The 23,753-nt window shown below is 36.2% G+C and overlaps 3 protein-coding genes across 5 annotated transcripts; 2 read left to right on the top strand and 1 right to left on the bottom strand.

Moving 5' to 3' along the window:
* The first annotated feature begins 312 nt into the window (after positions 1–312).
* On the top strand, positions 313–5,843 carry LOC137715185 (uncharacterized). 2 transcript variants are annotated; one of them, XM_068454422.2, is made up of 7 exons: positions 313–712; positions 1,081–1,152; positions 1,265–1,432; positions 1,883–2,053; positions 2,360–2,569; positions 4,296–4,384; positions 4,643–5,843. In XM_068454422.2, the coding sequence occupies exons 1-7, from the start codon at positions 628–630 to the stop codon at positions 5,555–5,557; spliced, it is 1,710 nt and encodes a 569-aa protein (XP_068310523.2). In that variant the 5' UTR covers positions 313–627; the 3' UTR covers positions 5,558–5,843. The 2 variants fall into 2 exon arrangements, with proteins under 2 accessions (XP_068310523.2, XP_068310522.2); XM_068454421.2 differs by having other exon boundaries at positions 393–712; positions 4,640–5,843.
* A 3,434-nt stretch (positions 5,844–9,277) lies between these two features.
* LOC137715780 (uncharacterized) lies at positions 9,278–12,742 on the top strand. Its single transcript, XM_068455128.2, has 4 exons — positions 9,278–9,584; positions 10,594–10,716; positions 12,114–12,233; positions 12,480–12,742. Exons 1-4 carry the CDS (start codon positions 9,548–9,550, stop codon positions 12,542–12,544), a joined length of 345 nt encoding a protein of 114 aa, XP_068311229.1. The 5' UTR covers positions 9,278–9,547; the 3' UTR covers positions 12,545–12,742.
* Positions 12,743–18,526: 5,784 nt separating this feature from the next.
* LOC137716359 (uncharacterized) lies at positions 18,527–23,520 on the bottom strand. 2 transcript variants are annotated; one of them, XM_068455800.2, is made up of 8 exons: positions 23,308–23,520; positions 22,705–22,760; positions 22,504–22,628; positions 21,793–21,952; positions 20,654–21,057; positions 19,973–20,473; positions 19,651–19,750; positions 18,527–19,043 (listed from the first exon to the last, which is right to left on the bottom strand). In XM_068455800.2, exons 1-8 carry the CDS (start codon positions 23,365–23,367, stop codon positions 18,914–18,916), a joined length of 1,536 nt encoding a protein of 511 aa, XP_068311901.2. In that variant the 5' UTR covers positions 23,368–23,520; the 3' UTR covers positions 18,527–18,913. The 2 variants fall into 2 exon arrangements, with proteins under 2 accessions (XP_068311901.2, XP_088546808.1); XM_088690682.1 differs by having other exon boundaries at positions 21,793–22,027; positions 23,308–23,518.
* Positions 23,521–23,753: the final 233 nt, after the last annotated feature.

Genomic DNA, 23,753 nt, shown 5'->3' with positions numbered 1-23,753 from the left:
AATCCCGTATCGAAATATTGGGATCGGGATTTTTTCGGTTTGATTTGGGAGTTTCATGAATTTTTTCTAGCCTTACTATTAATGTGTGATAGTGAAAATCAGAGACTAATTTTATTGATTTTTGAAACTCAAGGATCATAATGAGTAGTTTGATCAATGTCAGGGACCATTTGCAATAAAAACCCTTCTTTTGTATAATTCATGTGTCATCATTTTATTGGATTTGTGGATCTCACATACAAAACCAACAGAATAATTGATGGAATCTAAACGGAAGGACCTTATTGATATGTGGTAGTGAATGTCAGACACGACATTAATTGATTTTAAAAGTGAGAGACTAAAATGATGAGTTTGATAGATTTGTGAAAAAAACCCTAAAAAGTCAAGAGAAAGTGAAAGAAAAAGAGCACCGTCTGTCAGTAGACCGAGTACGCTCCACAAATCAAGCCTCCCACTCCCAAAGTACACAGCAAAAACCAGCCCCAGCTGCTGGTACTTGCTTAAGCAGATACCAAATCCCCAGAACCCAGCTTTCTCTGCGCCTCAGAGGCCATGATTTTCCGGTAAATACTTGAAAATTCAAAGCCAACCGATTGCCTTTTGGGTTTTGCTTCAATCAGTGCAATGAGAAATTCCCTTGTCTTCCTCACTCTCCTAACACTCACTGTCACTTACTCCCTTCGATTCCAAGCTCATGCTGCTCCTGCAGGTAAAACTTTCAGCCACCATCTTCCTCTTCCTTTGCTTGATGATTTAGATTGTATGTTTGATCTGTTTGGCAACTGGGTTTGCTTTGTTTCTTCATTTGCTTCTCTTATTTTGCTCGAATTTTTTTTTATCAAATTATTAAAAACCACTTTGGAATATTGCTTTGCAGATATAGTTAGATACCCATTTCTTGATTTTTCTTGATTCTACTGGATGGGTTCTGTTTATTCTGATATTCCCAAATAACCCTTTTTCACTGTCATTCATTTGGTAATGATTATATACTGGGTTCCTGTGATCTGTTTACTTAATCGGTCTTACTATTACTTCACTGATGATATTGTTTTGGATTAAATCGTGTTTGCTCAGGCCCATTGATAAAGCACTTGTCTTCTCTTCTCAAATGGACCAGGGAAATATCCTCCAAAACGTCACAATCAGGTAACTTAAAGTGAATTTAAGTTTCTTTGGTTCGGTTTTGGTGAACGTTTTTCTTATTCAAGGATAATTTATCTGCAAGTATTATATGGTTTGTCATTTTGTTGTATTCCAGATGGGAATGTTCTTCAGTTTGAGGATGGGTACTTAGTTGAGACTGTTTTGGAAGGAAATGATATCGGAGTTATTCCTTACAAAATCCGCATCTCAGAGGATGGGGAGCTCTTTGTTGTGGACTCCGTTAATAGCAACATTATGCGGATTACTCCACCATTGTCCCAATGTATGCAACTATATTTTATTGTTTCACCTTATTTGAGATCTGTTCCCGGATTCTCCCTAACTTGATATTTGTATTTTGTTGTTTAAATTTTTTAACATATAAGGGTTTTGTATTCATCTTTTTTATCAGATAAAAGTTCTGTATATCAATTACTTGATGCTAATAATTTTTTTTTATAAAGAAAGTAACAAGATGGTGCAACATCCTACGGTCCTGTAGTTTGGGATATTAAAATGATGAATTTGAACGTAACACAACAATGCTTGATCTTTAAACTTGCTTGTTGTATCTGTTTTCTTTACTTCTTCTGGTTTTCGTAGTTTTGTAGTATGGATTAACTGTATCAATAATAAACATCGCTGAGTTGTAGAGTAATATGAATTTATATCTTTTCCGGAATCACATTCCTTGATTTTCATTTTTCATTTTTTGAACATATCATTGCTGCAGATAGTAGGGGAAGATTGGTTGCTGGTTCATTTCAGGGTTACACCGGACATGTTGATGGGAAGCCAAGTGATGCTCGTTTCAATCATCCCAAAGGTGTAACCATGGATGATAAAGGGAATGTGTATGTTGCTGATACCTTGAATCACGCCATAAGAAAGATTGGAGATGCTGGTATGTACATGTAATTCGTGTTATATTCATAGTTATTTAGAAGCTTATACAGATGAAAGCTGGCAACAAGATATGAGTAAAATATCAAATTTCTTTATGTATGCATGCATGTATGTATTTATGATGAATTAGCAAAACATAAGTATAGAAACGTAACTTGTGCGTGGGAGTGTAAACTGTTAAAAATTTCAAAATTTTGCAACTTTTTTTTTTTTTTTAATCTGAAAACCATTTTTACAAATCCCTTTATAGAGATAACTCAGAGTATGATTCAATTTCTGAAATTATAATGTAAATTGTTTGCAGGTGTGACAACCATTGCGGGTGGGAAATCAAATGTCGCAGGCTACAGGGATGGGCCCAGTGAAGATGCAATGTTCTCAAATGATTTTGATATCGTATATGTTCAACCTACTTGTTCATTGCTAGTTGTTGACAGAGGAAATGCTGCTCTCCGGCAGATCTCTCTCAACCAGGAGGATTGTGATTATCAGTACAGTTCAATTTCTGCTACAGGTTTGATTGCATGCTGTTTACGTTCAGTGTCCATTCATTAGGCATAGTTTTGAATTGATGGCATGAAAGCTCTAAAACGGGTGTTGTGGCTGTAATATTAGCTTGACCATGCAAGGTGTCTAGGGAAGCATACTCACTGGTCTTCATGTACATATGTATTATTGCATAGGTTGTTATAGCTGATTCTCCTTTTAGTTTTTGCAAGTACAGTTTCACATACTGTATATGAACATTCAAAATGATCTGTATCAGTTAGCTCTGCAGACAAAGGGTTGCCTTTTGTGTTTTATTAAATCTATTATTGTATATGAGGGAGTGTTGAATCTAGATGTCAAATTGAAGGTTTATGCCTTAGATGATCCAAAGAATTAGCAGGGTTTTGTGGTCAAACTTTAAAGTTACTATTAAGAAGCGGAATCTGTGGAAGCTGATTTCACATAAGTTGGTCCCATTAGCTAATATGTAGTAATGGCCACTAACTGATCAATGGGGATAAATAATACCACGGAAGTAGCAGCCATTTGACATTTGACATTTATGAGTGAGTTAATATTAGAATCCATCACCAATCTGCTGTTTTGTCCTGAAAGTTCTAGAATCGCACGCACAAATAGGCCTTGGTTTTGAGAATAAAAGAAAATAAGAGAAATGAACCAGAAAAGAAATTTAAAGGATGCAAAATCAAATGAAAAGAATGAGAAAATACCTTGCGTGAAGAATTAGCATTGATGGTATTTCTGTTATAATCGAAGTGTTAAAGGGCTTATTAATTATTACAGATTTGATGTATTCTATTTTGTACAAGTATGAATCTGGAATTAGACTAATATTATGAAGGTTGGTGCATGATTCAGTTTTCGTTCGTGATGCACAGGATACATCTATTTGTTTGTTAAAATTGTTTTAAATGTCAATGTTAATTTCTGTCAAACCCCCAAAATAATTGTTGGCCAGTGTCATAGTGTGTGAGTTCAGATATGATTAGGTGTATGTTGGATACTTGGGTATTTAACATCATGAGTATCTAATTGGTAAAATGATTCAAGTCATGAGTCTTAGGCATAGCATGTTCTTCGCATCCAACCGAGAGCCCATCAGTAGGAAGCAATGCAATAGATAGTAGAACCAGAATATAAGGGCTTACAGTTCTTATATTCACCTTTATGCTGTTTTCCTGATTCTTGAATTCCTGTCGTAATATCATTATATGCCTGTGGAGTAGGAATCCATGCGTTCACAGTCTGGTCTTGACTCTCATTTCCATGTCTCCTTATCATTAGAAAATTCAAAATTATGTTCACTATATCATGTTTTAGGCACCGATGTGATTTTAGTGTACATTTTTTTACTTGAAACAGACATAGATGTCATATGCAGTTGAAAGAAATAAGCACTAATTGGAGAACCTAATTGACGCCACTGTATATTTTATCGAGTATAAAGAGTATGGTTATTTTTGACATTCTGCCTTCTGCACAAGAGATATGTAGTGTCTCCGGTTAATTAAATGCTACAGATTTTTGCCCTGTGACAATTATATTGTGTTTACAATAAACTAATGTTTGACCTTCTGGAAGGTTACCTTTTAATATAAGCTTGGGATAACCTCGGTTATATGCTGCATTAAAATATATGGTATATATGATGCCTCATGATGATGGGGGCATCAAATTCTTTTTAAGATTGTGAAGCATTTCTCTGACTGACATATGTGTGTCTTTTGCAGATGTCCTTATGGTTGTTGGTGCTGTCTTGGCAGGGTATGCTACATGCATGCTTCAGCAGGGATATGGACCTTCTTTCTTATCGAGAACGGTATGCTTCCTATGATCTACTAATGCAGAAACATAAATTAAATGCTCGTCCTTGTTCCAGTCATGAACTTTACCCAAAATTTGATTCATTTTCATCCCATCTCAGCTAAAAAATGCATTTAAAGTAAAACACGTTATTTGGTCAATATTTTATTTCTGCCCTTATTCTTTTTCTTTACTGCTTGTGCATGCTTTTGTTAGATTATATTTTATGCAAGTTGTGTTCTTCGCTTGATGTAATGCATAACTGGTACGGCAGCCACCTTCAAAGAGTGAAATGAAAGAACATCCAAGCAGTGAAAAATCCACTCTACTGGTGGAAAGCATGAAAGAGGAACCGGGATGGCCCTCTTTTGGACAGCTCGTCAGTGATCTATCCAAACTTGGACTTGAAGCATTGGCTGGCATATTCGTTCACATCCTCCCGTCGCGTTTTATGCCTGGTGGCTCCCAGAAAGCCCTCACACCATTAAAAGATTCTCTTAGGATGCCTGAAGACAAATCTGAGGCTCCAGTAGTTCAGAGACAAAGTGCTCCTGCTCCTCTATGTGAAACTCGACAGGCCCATACTCCCATTGCAAGTGAGAAGTATTCAGAAATGAAGCCACCAAAAATGAAGTCAACTAGTTTCAAAGATCCCTCTTTGCCGAGCAAGCACCGGTCTTCAAAACGACAGGATTCTGCAGAGTTCTATGGGTCCGGTGAGGTTTCTTCTCATAGCAGGTCTAAGAGCCAGAAAGAAAGAACAAGGCATCGCCAGCGAGAAAAGACTGGAGAGGTAGTTTATGGAGCTGTTGGGGCAGAAACAAAACCGGTGGATATGAAGCCAGCGGGTTATGACAATCCAAAGTTCGAAAATTACAACATGAGGAGCAGGTATGGGACTGATCGCCAGCGAGAAAACACTGGAGAGGTAGTTTATGGAACTGTTGGGGTAGAAACAAAACCAGTGGATATGAAGCCAGCGGGTTATGACAATCCAAAGTTCGAAAATTACAACATGAGGAGCAGGTATGGGACTGATCGCCAGCGAGAAAAGACTGGAGAGGTAGTTTATGGAACTGTTGGGGCAGAAACAAAACCGGTGGATATGAAGCCAGCGGGTTATGACAATCCAAAGTTTGAAAATTACATGAGGAGCAGGTATGGGACTGATAGTTCATGCCGCTTTTGATCAAACTGTGACCCCGTGAATACCCTTTGCCGGCCTGCAAATTTCAGCCAGTTTTTGCCTGATCTTGAATGTGTATCCTGTATTTCGTTTCGAGCTTAGTCTGCAACTGATTCTATGCTGCAAGTTTGTAAACAAGGATGTGTTAAGAAAAAATTACAGATGGGTGAGGATTCTACAAGTATTATCTGACATAGGACTGTTTAGTCTAGGCACCATACACTGCTTTCATTTTGTGAGGAAGTTAATGAGAAACTGAGACGTGCAGAAATGGATTTTCTTGTTTCTTCTTTTCTTTGCATTGTAGGACAATGACTTTCATAAAATGAGGATGCAATCGTGGTCCCACTGTGTGAGAAAGATAAAATGCATGACAATGCTTGAAATAACACCAAGAGACACTACAATTACATTGGTAGGTGAATTTCTCTCATGTAATAGGGTTAGTAACTTTTCATAAGACGATTTTTTAAACTACTTTAATTTACGAAGTAGGAGACTTTGAACTCGGATGCAATGAAGCAGATATATTCGATTGGCCTAACTTAGACTGTCTCAAACAAAGTAAGCCCAAAATGTGGGCTCAAAACCTCTCCAAGGCAAAAGGATTTTGGGGGTGGGAATTTTGGGATTTGGGTTTGGGGGTTGGAATTTTGGGATTTCGAGTTTGGGGGTGGAAATTTGGGATTATTACCCACCCCAGATAGATAAGGTCACAAGTGGGCTGGGGGACCCACATTTCACTAGCCAATTGAAGAGCAGATTGAGGCCGGCCTCTCGTGTCGGCACGGCAGCATCAACTGGTTCGATTGCATGCTGGTTAGTGCACAGAAAGCATACTTTCTACCGCCCAGATTAAATGGTTGTTAAGATCCAGTGGCTGGCGTGCCTTCTGGTTTATGGTCCAGTGTGACGTGCCCAACTACAACTATTTCTAAATCTAACGGCTCAAATTCAATTTAATTAATTATAACGGTAATAAAAACAAAAAAAAAATCAATGACTCAAATTTAAATTCAATAGTCAAAATAATATTACTAAATATTTCTAAAAGAGATGTTAAATTTAAAACATTAAATTAATATTTGATAGCTTATGTGGCAATTTGATATTTTATACAATTTTTTGATCTAACTGATATGTCAAATAATAATGCCATTCTAAAATGTTAAATAATAAAAACAAAAAAAAATCAACGACTCAAATTTAAATCCAATAGTCAAAATAATATTACTAATTAGTTCAAATCAGATCCAACACTAAACTCCTCCAAAGTAATAAATAACCATCCATTTATTCACTAAACCATAAAAAAAATTTAATTTTCTCATATTTCACTACCAATTTTTTCTTTTTGGAATTTTAATTTCTTTACCTCAAAATATTCGTAAAAATAAAACAAGATAGATTATACAAGAATTAATTCCAAAATTTTTAGCTTAAAAAAAATTAACGAAATACAAAAATTTAACAAATTATAAACTTGCTAATCAAGTTAATATTGTTGGAAATATCAGAGAATTTGGAATTTGCAAGTATTTCTAAAATTAGAAATTTATAGTTAAATTGCCTTCTGCTTGTCGGCTTTGGTACGTCATGGTCATATTTATAGTAGGTAGGTGGATTTAGGCCGGCTATCTTCCAAAAGAAACTGGTTTGATTTGGACAGAGACTTGGACATAATATTATCCCTTCTCTTCTAATTTTATTTTCAGAAGAAAAAAAAAAAAGTACCCGGAAAAAAATAATATATATATTATTATATTTACATGAAAAAAGTATATGACATATGGTCGCTATTGAAAAGAAACAACCACCAAAATCCTTGTTATTGAACCAATTAACAATGGGATATATCAAATTTCTTACTGTAAATGGGAAGAGTAAGGGTGGGCGGTGAAGAACTAGTTATGTACTGCTTTGTAATTACTGTAGTGAAGAATCATTATTTATGCTTTTTTTATATATGTGGCGTTTTCTTTTTATATGCAGGTCCATTCTAGGACTATGTAAGTTGCGTTTTGTCCATTTGGACTTCGTTCTAATGAACGTGCTTTACCATTGACGAAAAAAAAGTAGGCGGAAAACTGTTTGAACTGTTCAATTCGACTAGATTTTATCACTTTGAATACTTTCATACTTTAGTTTGCATTTTACACTAAAATAGTGTAATTGTGGATTAAGTCAAATCAAACCAAACTAGACAGTCTTAAATAAAGATGACAAGCGCGGAGCATATCCTAGTATAAAAAATACAAGCAAAGGATTCAAAACGATTTGGAGTACAAGACACATATAGCCTGTGACATTTTCTTTTTTCGAGTCCAATATAGAAAAGTGATTTTTTTTTTTGTGGGTATTTTCAACTCTAAAAAGGGTAAAAGTCCATTGGTTTCTACCATTCCCTATTACCAGTCACATTGAGATAGATAGTTTTCGAAGCAAAAAATAGGAAACACAAAGTGGTGAACGAGTCTTCTTCTAGTGCATTTTTAACAATGGAGTCTAAAGTTTCAAAAACCACTATTGAAATAAGAATAAAATAGAAACGCGAGTTTGTTATAAGCGGAATAGTACTAAGCACAGATTCTACCGTTTTATATCTTCACTTTAAAGTTAAAATAAAATTTGTTTGAATAAATATTACAATAAATAGTAAAGTGTAATTAAATATAGAATGTATAGTAAGATTAATGGCTAGTTGCCATACTTGGCCACTCCAAAAAGAGAGAAAAAAAGAAGACGTGACTAACATCCAACTCATTTCTCACTAACCTCACTCCTTCACCTTTTACAAAATAGCAACGTGTATGAAATAAGTTCATTGTTTCGTAATTAATTTATTTTTGTACAATATCGCATGATGTTTAGATTAAATAATGTAATTTAAACAATTGTACATGATATTGACGATACATGTAATTTGAAAAATTATAATGTTAATCAGAACATTACTGTGATAGTAAATATATTACATATAAATTTTTAAAACACACTAAGTGCTAATCGGATGACAGATAAGGATCTAATGGCTAGGCATCTAGGCAGAAATTAGATGGGAGCCTAAGTGGCGGAGCCAGTGGCTTAACCAGGATTTTCAAATAATGAGGTTATAATATCAACAAAAAAAAGATTCGTTGGGCTATTTTGTCAATCACCTAGTAGGCACATGCCTATATTTGTCAACATATGTCGGGAGTAGATATTTTTGAAAGTTTATACCAATGTTATTTGTAGATACTTGTCAAGAGTGGATGTAGTATACTGTAGACTAATGTTGAAGGATGTAAGGCTTTTTTTATTTTTTATTTTTAGTACATCGATATTTTTACACTAAAGGGAGGGGGAGTTCGGCTAAGCCACATAATAGGCAACCTAATTGGTATCGAATTTGCCATTCACGAGATTGGAACCTAAGAATTAAAGTATTTCATACAAGAATAAATAAAAGGAAGACAAATATGATAGAACAAAATAGAAGAAGTGAGAAGATGAGGTTGTAATTTAGTTTGCCTTAGGTGTTTATAGAGGTCAAATACAATATACAAAAAAAATATACATTGACTTTTAAAATTGTTGGAATCAAGAATAACCGATGACCCCATACAGTCTCCGACACTGGACGAGCCTAGCTGTCCTATTCGCCAAAAGATAGAAAAAGGGGGAAAAAAAAAAAAAAAAGAGTAGAAGATGTTACCTGACAATCGTGTATAATTGAGCAATGATTAATTAAATATAAAAAATAAAAAAATCTAATAAAGCGCCCTTCTTTTACTATTACAATCCTCCATCTCTCACCGGAAAACCTGCAGGCTCTCACGCCGGAATCGAGTCGGTTCGGCCGGGTCGCTCCGGTTTTGACTTTGCGTCTTCACGAAGCTGAACCTCCAAGCTTGAAGCTCAACGCTGCTCGCTTGCTTCTTCTTCTCCTCCTCTACTTCTTTCGGAGCTTTTAATTTCGTGGGTTTCCATTTTTGTCCCTCTCTCTGTACAATGGGTTGTGCTGGATCGTCACAGACCAAAGGAGACGGTGAGGTTACTCTATCATTCTCTCAGCTTCTGTCGCTTTGTTTATCTTTTGGGTTTGGTGCTTTAGCTTCTGTTTGGCTGCTGGGAAAACGCAGGAAGAGGAAAGTTGAAAAATCTTTGAAGAAATTGAAACTAGTTGTGATTTCTGGAAATTGGTTGAGCGCTGAGCTCAGTTGAGTCAGACTTATGAATTATTTCTCTTTCTTGAAAAATTGATCAATATGTTATTGGGGTTTATGAATTGTTGTTATTTTAATTTCAAGAATTAGTTTTTTATATGGTTTGGATTTTTCAAGATTTACATGCTTTGTTGTTTCGACAAACAATGCTCGAATGAATGAAGCAGTGGAATTGTTTTCAAGAAAAGAAAGGGAAGAAAAAAGAATGAAGATGATTAGGGAATGACATTGGGTTTAGCTGAGGAATCGAATTGCGGTTTTAGAGATGGATTTAGGCCTTTAAATGTGTTTTTGACCATTAATCTTCGCATTGAAAAGCCGGACTTAGACTTTATGCCGAAGATGGTATTTTTATGCCCAAAATGGTACAGGGAATTGTTTGATCAGACAATTTTCTTAGTGTTATTTCTTTCTGATCTTAACATTGGTGCGTGATCAGCCTGTATGTTGGAAATTTATGTGCTCAAAAGTGAAAAGCAATATATGAAATTATGCCCTATTGAACTTATGAATGTCATATCTGGAAGGCATCGTGCAGAATCTAGAAAATTCGTGGGCTTTCCTTTCTAGTTCTATGCTAGTTCATTGAACTTAAATGAGTTATTGGATGGGGATTTGTGGTTATACTAGTAATGTATTTCTTCTTAGTTCACCAAGAAAACATGAATAACTAAGAGAAAGGAAACAATTAGTTACGTGCTTCAGTCGATGGAGTATGGTTCTCACTGTTATCTTTTGATTATTTGCAATTTACGGTTAAAAAAGTTGATAGTTGTTTTTTTTAAGAACTGGTGATTTCAGAGGCAATAATTAGAAATGTAATATTAACAGGGACATTGAAGAAGGTTCGGAAGCCAAAGCCTTGGAAGCATCCTCAGCCATTAACAAAGTCTCAGCTTTTGCAGTTGCGTGAAGAGTTTTGGGACACTGCTCCTCACTATGGAGGCAGGAAAGGTACTATTTCCTCTGGATGTGTATATTTATATATGTATTGATAATTACAGAAGATTTTTGGGGTCCATTCTTTTTTGTTTGTTGGATTGAATCATTGGGTTACCTTAATACAAAATAGTCATGTTGCCCTTAATTTTTTTTACGTTTTACCAAGTTCCGACTGGGACGCAATGTTTTCTATGCCAAAACAACTCCATGTTTGTGAAAACCAAGGGTGGCAACTTACAGGGAACATCAGAATGCGTTTAGATATGGAAATGCAATCAAGGGAGATTCAGGGAATATCTCTAAAATCCTGTGCAATTTAGAGTGAAATGTTTCATGATATTTTATTAATGAGGAAAACCATTCTCTCAAATCTATTAGTCTTTATTAGTAAACTTGGTTTTATAGAAGTGTAATAGAAGCTCTTATCTTGTGAACATTGACTTGAAAAAAAATAGGATGAGAACTATAATTAATTGCTTTTCTAGTCACCTTAAAATGTCAAATTTAACAGTTAGTTTGAGTTCAGTCACTCTGTAGAGCTCTGAACATTTATTGTGATCTTCTGTTGGTATAACAATTGAACAATTTGTACTCATCTGAGATTGAATGACCATTAAGGTTCGTAAATGTTCTAATGAACTTGAGTACAAGATTTAAAGTATAATGCTTTGGTAAATTTTCATTTACCGTGAATACTTCATGATTTATGTAGAAAATGAATGCTCAAGGTACCTGATTATTAAACTTCGAGTTCAGTTTGAAGACCCTATGACAGCTTAATCTGTATTATTTGGAATTGGAATCACCTAAGAAATGTCTTAATTACATAGAAGGTGATCTCTTTGGGGTATTTTTAGTGTACGATAATGTTGATTATTGAGTAACCTAGAAAATTCTGTATAGAATGTTGTTAAACGAATGGAAACCAGAGATAACTAGATAAGAGAATAAAGATGATCACGTCATGTGAATGCAATGGCAGCTAATGGCTGCATCTATAAAGAAATGAAGAACAAGGATTAGCTTCTTGTCCGAATCTCCAAGGATAGGATTTGTATTTAGTTGAATAAGTGGTCACCACTCACCTCAGTATCACCTCAGGATAAACGAGAACAATTGAAAAATGTTGTAAATAATACCACTGTTTCATGTGTTTTTTTTCCGTATATTTGGTGTGGTGGTTTTAGTTCTTAGGGAGTGATGCTGTAGGTTTATGCTTCCGATAGAGAATTAAAGAAGGATCTTCAACATGATTCTGGTTCAGAACCCTAAAAGCACAGAAAAGTGATTATTGTGGTCATGTTCTTGTTTGACTTTACATTTGCTACTGTGGTTTTTGTTTCCTTTTCTAAGTTACATTCTTCACACATGGTATATCTTACAAAAATTTCACTTGTACCGTACGTTAGAGATTTGGGATGCACTTCGAGCTGCTTCTGAAGCAGATATAAGCCTTGCACAAGCGATTGTGGACAGTGCTGGGGTCATTGTTCAAAATGCTGATTTAACAATTTGCTATGACGAAAGAGGTACTTATCCAATTTCCATTTTCTTCATTACTACTTGCTGCCCCCCAAAAACCTCAAATGCTATGCAAGTTTCTTCTTGGCTTACATCTCTGAGCGGGTGTGTTGTATGTGCAAGTGTCGTCGTGTGTGCTTTTGAATGAAAATTTGGCAAAACTTGTTCCATCTTCTATATAAATGGCAGATTGCCATTCATATTTTACGGCCTTCCTTTTCCTCTTTGCGTGTGCTTACATTACCACCTTGCAGGTGCAAAATATGAACTACCGAAGTATGTTTTGAGCGAACCAACCAACTTAATTCAAGAGAGCTGACTCAAGGAGAAGATATGACAAACTTTGCTCACAAGATTGAATGTAAATCATGTATATTTTCTCTCGTTCTCTTCCTTATCTTAAATAGAGACTGTCACTTTTACGCCTTTCCTTTCACATGCACATGAATTCTTCTTAGTTTGCTGCAAGTTACTTCGGTTAGTTGAACAGTAAAGCAAGTGTTCTGAATTTGAATAATCTCTATCCTCTATCTCTTCCATATCTAAGATGGCGATGGTCTCCATTTCGAGCTGATAAATTTGACCAGAGAGTAAATCTCAATTACATTTACTAAAGTTTTTGCATGATGTGATTCAATGCTTGTGCAATATATTGTAGAAATGCTTAAAAAGGTTATACGGCCGTCGTGGTTCACTTCTTTCTTTCTTCAGTACATTGATATTTTTACATAAAAGGGAGGGAGAGTTCGGCTAAGTAGGGGTGGTTCGGTATGGGATACCATACCGAAACTAGTATCCCGAATCCCAAATCAAAATTTTTCGGGACGGGAATTTAAAGACCAATCCCAAACCAAATTTTCGGGAATCCCAAATTTCGGGAATCCCGAAATATTTTCGGGATTTTGGGACAAATCGGGAATCCCAAATTGAAATATGAAATTATGAATTGTTCTTCAGATATATAATTCAAGAACACATTCATGAACTAGGAATTTCATTTCATTCACACTACCATTTAATTGAACACTAGCATGCTTGACTGTTTTTATCATAGTCAAAATTCAAATTAATTAAACCCTTTTTGCAATATGTTGAGAGACAAAAGAATCAAGCCTTCTAAAATCATCAGTCATGGCAGCAACAATAATAAAATCCACATGAATATCAAACAAAACATGAAAAATATGCAAGGTGTAGGGCATTCCAGGTTGCAGAGCATGAATTAGAAACTACTAGCATCAATTATAAAAGAATAATATATATATAATAATTAATATTATATATTTTCGGTTCGGTATGGGATTCCCGAAATATCGAGAAGCCAATCCCGAATCCCATACCGAAATTTTGGGATCGGTTCGGGATAGCATCCCGAAAATTTCGGGAATTTCGGTTTGGGAAATTTTTGGTTTGGGATCGGGATTTTTCGGGTTCGGTTTGGGATTTTTGGGAATTTTTTCCACCCCTACGGCTAAGCCACACAATGAGCAACCTAATTTGGTATCGAATTCACCATTCACGAGATTCGAACCTAAAACCTCTTACTTCTAAACAAAGAGGAATACCATCAGACCGTAGTATTGAGTGACGGTTCACTTCTAATTATCTACTATTTGGATTTAGAGCAAGTAAACACCATGGTTATAGCGCCATAGACAGATTACAACTTTATAACCACGAGTATAGATCCTGTTCGGATCTAAAAAAACAGAGCCTAAGGATCAAATGATCCGGGCCGTTGAAATTTGATTTAACGGCTACAAACAGGGAGCCTTATAAAAGTTATAATAATTGTAACCATTGGATCAAATTTCAACGGTTCGGATTATTTGATCATTGGACTCCTCTTTTTTAGATCCGGAAATGATTTGTATGCTATAACCACAACATAATAATGATAATTAAGGCCGAAAAAGGATGATGTGAAAAATTTGAAACCAAGAAATTGACAAGCAACGGCAAGTTTAGAAGCCTCTAGTAGGCTGGACTCTGCTCGCCTTCCAAGTTTAGTCTAAGACCTCTGCTTGTAGCCAAGGCAGATTTTGGATTTCGATTTTCGGTTTTTTATAAAGAGAGTTGTTATTAGCACTCATTTTTAATAAATAATTATACAAACGAGGGAGAAATGCAATGTGACCATTTTTAAAGCCAGAATAAACAGTAGTATAATATTAACCAAATTGCGTATGTTACTCAATAGAATTGTATGCGAAAATTAGCGTTGCGGCATCATAAGATTATGAAATTCACACTAATAATTCTTACGTAGAACCAAAAATCTTTCCCATGGAGTCATTGTCAGGATATTCAGTTCTGAGATAAAGTTTCTTGACATTGAGGAAACACCCTGACGCGGGAGGATCGTAAGTATTACAATTTGAGCTCACCTTCAAAGCCACGAGTGTTTTACAGGTGAACATGCATTGAGGCAACTCAAATCTCCGATAATCATCAAGAATCGTATCAACACGAAGATCAAGTTCAACAACATTACGCTCGATGTCAGTTTGAATCCAAGCATTAATAAGAGCCAAATCGTTACTACAGCAGGAACAACGAAGACGGAACTTTTTAATGTCTGATGATGAATCACGAAGGGAGAGTGCACGATCAACAAAGGTCGAAAAAACAACAGAGTCTTTGAATTCTGGTGATGAATCACGAAGGGAGAATGCTGGTCCTCGCGGCATGCTTTGTTGGAACGAAGGAAAGTATGTGACAAAGAATTGCATCTGGTAATTCACTGATCCTGTCTTCGCCTCCTCCTTGAGGCTTTGAATTCTTTATTAGTCTTCGAGTCTCCGAATTCGACTCCATTTTTACATCTGCATACAAATTAGATGAAAAATCTAAGTAATTGAAACTAAAAACTCTTAATTTACGCTCCTCCCGTTCAATTACTTTTACAAACTTCAAACTGTTCATATATATTTGACATGTGAAGGAAATTCTACTTTTCCAGAGAAAAAACCGATTAAAACCAACAATACCAAAGAAATTAATCAATGGATCATTTTTCCGGAAACCATTCCAATTCAATTGAGAATTAGCAATTGAAAAGAATTATTAAGTAATATTCACATTTTTTGGGAAATCAAGCTTTGTTAGAAATTTCGTCAACAACAGATCACGTGGCATCTTTCCACTTCAAGATTTCTAGAAGATTACAAGATATTGGGGTGAGAATTACATTGACTACAACTTATGAAGCTAGAGCTTCCACAAAGAAAAATGTATGTTTCCATCATCTTTAGTCAACGTAATTCTTACTCCATGTCGTCTAGGGGATTTAAGGAGACAGAAATACCCTTCAAAAGAGGCACGCGTGCATTTTGACAGGATTTCTAACGAAATTTGGCAGAGGTGGTTTATTCACACTAAAGAAGGAGTCTGAGAGGTTTTGAGAGCTTTGAGTCGTGGAAACAGTCTCTTTGCAAAGCAAGAGTAAGGCTGTGTACGATAGAGGTTCCCCCGACCCTCGCAAAGGAGGGAACCTTGTTGGTTTGGGGTCACCCTTTATGAGAGGTTTTAATATGTAGAAATTTGCTTTCTTATGCTGCTTCAAGTTGGTAATGGAAAGAGATTCGTTCTGAGACACGTAAGAAGTCCAAGAATCACCATACAGAAAAGAAAAGAACCCATATACGAAAATTGCTCAAAAGTTAAGCTGCAATGTATAATCACACAGCTGACTGGCATTGAATACAAGAACAGAAACCAAATCTGCAACTTTGTTGATGCTGCTTTGCATCTACCTACATACTAGTGGCTAGCTCAATCAACGCTCTACCATCGATCCCTCAATAGCATTGCTCAAAATCTTTTAAATTCCAAAGGCTGTGGAGTAAGAAATCTGGCTAAGGCATCATCGATCATTCTTCCTCAGCATCGCTTTGATCAGAATCAGCAAAGTACTCGACCATGTCATCAGTCCATTTTTGCATCTTCCCAATCCTTCAAGCAAAACATGCAGTCCAGCATTTTTGGAGATTGCATGCTCCTCCTATGATCCAAGACCTGCTTCCCTGCACTACTAAAAACGAACTCTGGTGCTATTGCACACACCGAAGGAGTTAGGAGGTCACGCTCCATGACAGAAAGCAAAGGAAACATTCCCTCGCGCGACTTCCACCAAGCTAGAACATCAAGATTGTCATACTCCTTTTCAGTCATAGAGCCTGCATGATTTATTCCCAAATATGTAGGCAGCTCAGTTGGCCCGTACTGCCTTATATCTTCTTGCCTCACATATTCTCTCCAGCTAGCATGAATATCGAGTCTTCTTCTCTTACTGTTAGAAGTAGTACAGGGTTCTGTAACTTATGTAGCCTCTGGAAATCTGGATTCATAAACCTTATAAAGGTTATGCAACAGAGTCTCAAGTGCTTTTGCATCGAATTTCAGTGGCATGCTTAAACATTTGGAAATGTTGTTCACGATGTGTTGTACACCACATAGTTTCGTCCTGGGGTCCATTGCTTTAGCTAAACAGAAACTGGGCAACATGAACTCACAATAGCTTCTGAATTCTGATTCCATAATGTCATAAATTGCCTTGAACCCCGAATGAACTTTGTGTTTGGAAAATGTAAAGCTAATGCAGAACAAATGATGGAGTGCCATACAAGAACTGGAAGAATAAACCCTTGAACCAAATGAGACTGCAACTTCATAAAAAACACTCAAAAACTCCATGAACACAAAACCAAGCTCCCAATCCGCTTCGCATAAAAGATCGCTATCATGGTTACCGTTATAAAAATCGGTGATTGCAGCTTTGTAATCCACACATGAATATGATTGTAACATGAGGAAAGTAGAGTTCCAATGAGTCTTCATATCAGGCTTAAACTTTTTGTATTCCAGACCGCGAGATTCGCATAAAGCGGAAAACTCTTCTTGCCTAGCAGGAGAGGAGGCAAGGCAAAGAATACCCCTCCTAATTTTTTCTATATGAGCTTCCATCAATTTCAAGTCTTGTACCACTATCGAATTAATCACATCGCCTAAACATTTCATGTGAGAAAACTCACCATAAAACGGCCGCAGAGAATACCTAAACATCTTAACAGTAGCGTCATTACATGTAACGTTATCGAAAGTAATACTCAATAATCTATCATCAATCGTATACTCCCTAAATATATCCATCACGCATTCAAAAATCACCTTATCGTTAAAAGGATGCTCGAGCTTACGAAAAGCGATATCAATGTGCAGTCACACAAACAAAATCAATTTGATCATCGCTGCTAGTCCAAAAGCTACAAGTACAAGAGAACATACCGACGAAGCCACAAAGTTCGGACGTCATGAAGGTCTTCTTTTCATTGAAGAGTTTCAAACAACCGCCTCTGATGAGGTTTAGGGGAACGCTAGAGTACCGAGGCTGGACATTCGATTTGATAAACCGCTCGAACCAGACGTGTTCAGCAGAAGTGAGAAGTTGGGCGGTTGAAGCAATGTATTTGGCCAAACCTGGTCTCATGTTGTGTTGAGAGTAGATAAAAGGGGGCATGTGATTGCTTCCGTTTTGACTACTTTGATCAACACTTTGACTATCACCATCTTCATTAATATCAGCATCCTCCATTTTTCTCCAAAATCAACAAATTACAAAAATACCTGGAAAAACTTTGAATGCTTGGAGAGAGAGAGGGGCAGAATTTTGAGAGAAAAAGAATGAACGTAAGCTTTATAAGTGTTTATATAGAGGTTTCGGTGGTTAAATGACACTTTTATCCCCCAGAACTAGCCGTTACGTGGAGGTATTGGGACAGGAAAATATGCCATTTGAGAGAAATTTTGAAAACCAAACGATTGAAAAGCAACGGCTAGTTTAAACTGAAATTTGGTTTTTGGACTTTTAAAAAACGAAATGATTGGTATCACGTGTTTTTATATAAGTGATGGAAAATTTTAATATTTAAGTTATTAATTTTTTAACACACATATCTCACAATTTGTATATTGACACGTGATGTACCACTTCGTGTTCCGATCACACTGAAAAATCTCTCTGGTTGCTTAAGCTTTTGTAAATATTACTCCCTGATAAGAAAAGCTAAAAAAGTTTATCATGTAATGTAATTAGGGTCGAGGAAGAGACGTTTGGGATCTTTAAATTGGAAATCTTGCTGCCAAGACACTTTATAGTGTGCAAGATCGGATTTTACTGCGGCAGATCATTTGGAAATCTTTCAGATGATGCTCGCATTCGATCAAAATGGTAGACTTGAATGGCTACTGCACCACAATGCAGAGTTCCATCCTTCTCAGAATACATAATGGAAAGCCAGAATACGAACACAAGTCCATTTTAATTCAAAGTAATCAGATTATCCGATCAAAACGGAGCAGCGTCTGCACTCTGCTACTACAGAATAAATTAAGCCGGTACATTTAATATGCTGAATAATCAAGTGTAAATCCGAGACAAGAGATATAGACATCGAGCAGTTGATTAACAGCGGAGAAGAAAAACACTCTTCTTTCCGTCATTTTAAAAATAGAACAAGATGTGAGAGCAATGCACCCCCACTCCGATCATGTTACTCCCCCAAAACACAAAGAACGGTGAGATTTAACCAACTCGAAAACCTATATACACCAAGGGAGCTTTGAACTTGTAAAAGCCGACCATATATCCATACAATCCTGCAGGGTACTTGAGCTTTTGAAAAGGCCTTTAGACCTTCTTGAAGAATGAAAGAATATTTCCTTGCTTAGGATCCTTGTTTTCTCCTTTCTTGTTTCCCGCTTTCCCTGTTGCATTTGTTGGAGCCGTGTTTCCCACCGACTTCTTAGCCGCAGTAGGCCTAGATTCACATGTTCAAAATTAGAGTTCAGTCATCAGGCACAAGCTAAAACCTCCGCATGAAAGATCAATCAAGAATTTGGCACAAAATAAGTAACACAAGACCGTAGTCCTGCCCAAGCTAGGCAATCAAATAAATCACACAACTGCCTCAATTGTCAATTGTCAATACAAGTATATGAGAACAGAAGTGATGCACAGCATCTGATCTGCATGTTTTTCTAGCATCGTTACGGTCTACTTCATATCCGGACCAGAACTATTCAATATTCTAGCTATTTAAGCCTGCTACCTGGTTGCAAACTTGCAACATCAAATATAATTACCCGTTTCTAACACGAGCCGTTGATATTTTTAACATTTGTTTCAACCCGCAAATTACAGAGTTGGAATTGGCAGAATTTACTTGAGTGTGAACTTTTTGGCATGTTTGTAATCCTATTGATCAAGAATTTGCATGATGTGAAAAAGTATAGTGTGTGAAAACAAACAAGATGAACTGTTTGTCTTGTGTTACAAGCATCCTATCTCAAGTAGGTTATAGTACCAAATGGATATCCACTCAGATAGAAACCGCCAAAGCAAAGGAAAAAAGAAATTAAATTAACCTGTTAACAGCACTGGGAGCTTTATTATCAGATTTCTTGAGTATATCACTGTCGGCTTTCCTTGCTTCTGTTTCCTCACCGTCCCAGATTACTTCAGTCACTATGGATATTAGATTAACAGAACAAGTATAAATATCCAGAATAAAAATACTCCTAAACAGTGACTAACAAGTAACAAGTCTATCTTCATTTATTATATTTGGATGAAAATGGGAAGGGTGTTAAATTTTTAAGCAGAAACAAGAACAGCCCTCCGAACTTGCAAAGCAACACACTGCAAATGGGACTTTTTGAAAACTGGGGCATCTAAACCACGGTGTACCTTCTCTTCCTCGTTCATCAATCACTGTCTTCACAACTTTTCTTCTTTTCGGTGAACTTGAAGCAGCGTTGGTGGGTTTATCCACTTTGTTCACATCTTTTTCAGGAATAGGTTTCTTCTCTTTAAGGATAATCCCAGCATTTATCACTTTTCTGACAACTGAAGGATCTTCTCTGAAAGGTTGGTTGGATTCCCCATCAACAGATATTTCTTCCTTAACCTTGGGGTTATCTTCTACCTGCTCATCAAAATTCAAATTCAGTGTCTCTGGAACCATAACTTTATTGCTTTCTTTCAGATCTAGGCATGATTGCCCTTTTGGAATCTCCGGTGATGCTAAATTAACTGCATCTTCATCGTCATCTGAGAAATCAAAGACAACCCTCCTTTTCCTAGTGCCTTCACTGTTGGAAGATCTCTTAAAATTAACTTGTTGACCATCATCGTCACTGCTACCTGCTACTGCTTCTCGAGCACAAGTTTGAGGCTCTGCACTAGCTCCTGAAACGGTAAAAAGGATATATAAATATTTCAGCCAGAACAATTCTTAAGCATAAAAAAACCCTTCTGTGCATTTAAAATGCTTCTTGGATAATTCTAAATTCCCAACTTATCCATCACTTCAAGAAGGTAAAACAAAATTTTTATAAGCTGCTCAACATAAAAGATAAATGAACCAACCAGTATGATCAGGAATGGAATTATTATATTTCTCTGGAGTATCTGACTTTGACTTCACAGATGCCCGGCCCCAGAAATTCGCCAATGAACCTCCAGAAGCAGAGGAGCTTTTCTCATTCTGAACTTTTTCTTTGTCTGCAGGACGTTTGTTAGCCTGACCAAAAACTCTTGTTCCATTAATTTCACTTTTGACATCTTTGACCACATTAGTAGGCTGTAAACTGATTTTTGGGCTAGATTGCTGTCCTTTATTCTGGACATGTTTTGGAGTTGGGATACTTTGATGAGCTAAATTACTTTCTGGTTGCCCTATTACTGCCTCAGAGTTAAGTTGCAGAGATTCAGTGCTCAATGGTGCTCCGTCCACATTACGCTTAACAAAGGAATTGGAAATCCCACAAAACCTGAAGAAGACGACAAAGAAGAGCATTGAAATCAAGGAAATGAAGCTAAAATATCACATAAGTAGGTGTATAACTATAAATAGAAATGATTTTACATAACTAAAATAATAAAAGTAAGAAATCATAAATACGAGTGGAACCATGACCACTGAGATGAATATATTTAACCATGCATGAACGCAGAAAGCAGAAACTCCAAAACATTAAGTAATTAACTTTTAGCATTTGTAAAGTATAAAAGCCAAATACCATCTTATAAAATTTTCTGAATTATGAAATATCAAAAGAACAACAAAGAATGCAAATTTTGTAATCTCCCACCCGACAAAAGGCAAAAATTGAAACAATTTGATTACGTCCTTGCTGTTACATAACTTACAATAGGATTAAAATATGTAACGTAATACACAAGTCTATGTTTAGCTACTAATGCACTCCTACGATAATTAGCCAGTGATATTATTCATATACCAAAAATTAACCAATAAATTTAAGTAGTTACAGTGACAGATCATTTTCATTTACTTTTCTTCTTTTTGTGCTTTATGGAAAAGATTCCAATGAATACAAGGTCAAACTATTACGCAATCACTACTGGGCAGTAATCAGCATCTATTAGATTAATCAGACATGCAAAGTTGCATACAGTAGACGCATTGGAACTTCATACTCTTGATATTCAGAAAAAACAAAGCATACCTTTTATTTATAAGAGTGAAATAGAAGGAAATATACCTGTTATCTCTCAAGCAATTCTCAACCGTAGGAGCCTGCTTAAAGAGCTTTTCTGCTTGCACAAATTCAGCATTCCACAGTGCAGCTGGATCCTTTGGGATGTAAGCTTGCACACTATAAACACCGACGGAGCAGTTGCCATCAAATTCTTCTTTTGCATCTGCATATAATTTGACAGACATGAATTCCATAATATTTCCACTTCCCGGATGTGTAATGATGAGACAAGCTAAGTCTGAATGTTGACAAAAAGCTGATGAAACAGACCAAGAAGCTAAATTCTGAATGTCTGACAAAAAGATGATAAGAGGGACCAAGAAAAAGCATGAAAAATCATCTTAGATTTCAACAAGCACACTTTAAAAAATTAAAAATTAAAAAACTGAAACCATAGTTACATAGCTCATGAAAGGATGAATATGCTCAAAAGATATAATAGCCTCTATTACATTCCAAATTGTGTCAACCATAACTCATGTCCATGTAAGTCTATGCATGTCATCCTATTGGGAATCTAACCCTCCAAACTACTGCTCTCACTCTCTCTCAACATGTTCTAATGCATCTAATACAACCAGGAAAGACTCCATTGACTTAAATCATAGTATTCTATCTCAAAGGAATATAATTGGATGCTTCCTACTCCTTTTCGATTTTAGTTGAAGATATATCAGCACAAGACATACATACTTTTCTACAAATAAATGTCACCTGCAAGTTTAGGCCCGGAAACAAGCCTTATATGGTAGCTTGAAGGATCGCTCTTTAACCAGCCAGCCAAAACATACACCACTTCGAACCCATGTCCATGTTTTTCAACAAACTCCTGGAGTAACCTGTACAAAACAACTTTCAATCACCTGTAAAGAAAAACAATGCAACCCGGAAAAGATTTGAATACAGTTCCTATACCTCTTTGCAGCATTGGAAGACACAAAGTAATTTCGACTCAGCCACTTGTACGAAACCTATAGCACAGTTCAGCACCCAAAGAAACTTACTTTAGACAATATTATGAATTCATATGAGGTTACACACATCTCAACTCAAATTCCCACCAAGAAATTTCGTTTTGTCAACAACACACAGAGTAACAATTCAGTATCAACGCTTGATTGAGAGCAGTTCCCAAGCTAATTGCATTCCTGAACCTAACCCATCATTAAATTCGTAAAAAATTATATCTTTTTTATGAATACAAAAACCCTTTTAACAATAAACTAAAAAACATAAACTCTTTCAGCTTGGTAATTAAGGCAAGTAAAAGATTTGTCTCACTATATAACAAGAAAGCAGTAAAATTTTGTCCAAACAAATAGAAATTCACCAAAACCCTAGTAAGAGCTAGCTCCATTATAACAGAGTAATACACAGCAAAAACACTAAATCGATACCAAAAAACAAAAATTAAAACCGAAAAGTTGATGGGTCTTGCCAAAATTACAGTGAATTGAGATATTGCGAAAAATAAGAAGAAAATCGAGAGATTGAGAGAGGGATAGGGGGAATTGGTACCACTTGAAGTTGATCGGATACGAGGGTTTCGATGTCTTGGATGATTCCCAGGGTTTCCATTTGGGCCTTTTTTTTTTAAAAGGGAAAAACTTTGCGTCGCCGATTCTCTCTAAGAATTAACAGTAAGAGGCGTGAAAGTGAAAGATTAGATCTTTCAACGAGTTTCCCTCCCAGAGCTCGCTTCTTTTCCCGCCACATTCTCTGCGTTTTGCCCTTTCATCCCATTGTGGTATGCATATGGATTCACAACAGCACGTGTTCTGTGATTAGGCACGTGCTCATTTTGGGAAGAAGGGGTTGTGGTACCATAAGCATTTATCTCATCTCGATTTTTTATTTTTTTTATTTAGAAATGGTATGATAATTACATTAAATTCGTTAAAATGGAAAATGGATTTAAACTTGGGTGCAAATGCAAGAGAGTAGATCATATTGTTATAGCAAAC

The sequence above is a fragment of the Pyrus communis genome, chromosome 3, assembly GCF_041283825.1.
Source record: "Pyrus communis isolate YQ-2024b chromosome 3, ASM4128382v1, whole genome shotgun sequence".
Lineage (NCBI taxonomy): Eukaryota > Viridiplantae > Streptophyta > Magnoliopsida > Rosales > Rosaceae > Pyrus > Pyrus communis.
Note: the sequence above shows the minus strand (reverse complement) of the source record. Positions and strands in the feature narration are given on the sequence as shown.

What these genes read in the sequence shown, in the direction of transcription:
- LOC137715185 (XM_068454421.2), top strand. Translation starts at nt 628, where the DNA reads ATGAGAAATTCCCTTGTCTTCCTCACTCTCCTAACACTCACTGTCACT. An exon ending in AGCTCATGCTGCTCCTGCAG is followed by an intron (nt 713 to 1,080) that starts GTAAAACTTTCA and finishes GTGTTTGCTCAG; the next exon opens with GCCCATTGATAAAGCACTTG. An exon ending in CTTCTTTCTTATCGAGAACG is followed by an intron (nt 4,385 to 4,639) that starts GTATGCTTCCTA and finishes TAACTGGTACGG; the next exon opens with CAGCCACCTTCAAAGAGTGA.
- LOC137716359 (XM_088690682.1), bottom strand. Translation starts at nt 23,367, where the DNA reads ATGGAAACCCTGGGAATCATCCAAGACATCGAAACCCTCGTATCCGAT. An exon ending in AATTGCTTGAGAGATAACAG is followed by an intron (nt 21,058 to 21,792) that starts GTATATTTCCTT and finishes CGTCTTCTTCAG; the next exon opens with GTTTTGTGGGATTTCCAATT. An exon ending in TGATGAACGAGGAAGAGAAG is followed by an intron (nt 19,751 to 19,972) that starts GTACACCGTGGT and finishes TAATATCCATAG; the next exon opens with TGACTGAAGTAATCTGGGAC.
- LOC137715780 (XM_068455128.2), top strand. Translation starts at nt 9,548, where the DNA reads ATGGGTTGTGCTGGATCGTCACAGACCAAAGGAGACG. An exon ending in GTCACAGACCAAAGGAGACG is followed by an intron (nt 9,585 to 10,593) that starts GTGAGGTTACTC and finishes TAATATTAACAG; the next exon opens with GGACATTGAAGAAGGTTCGG. An exon ending in AATTTGCTATGACGAAAGAG is followed by an intron (nt 12,234 to 12,479) that starts GTACTTATCCAA and finishes ACCACCTTGCAG; the next exon opens with GTGCAAAATATGAACTACCG.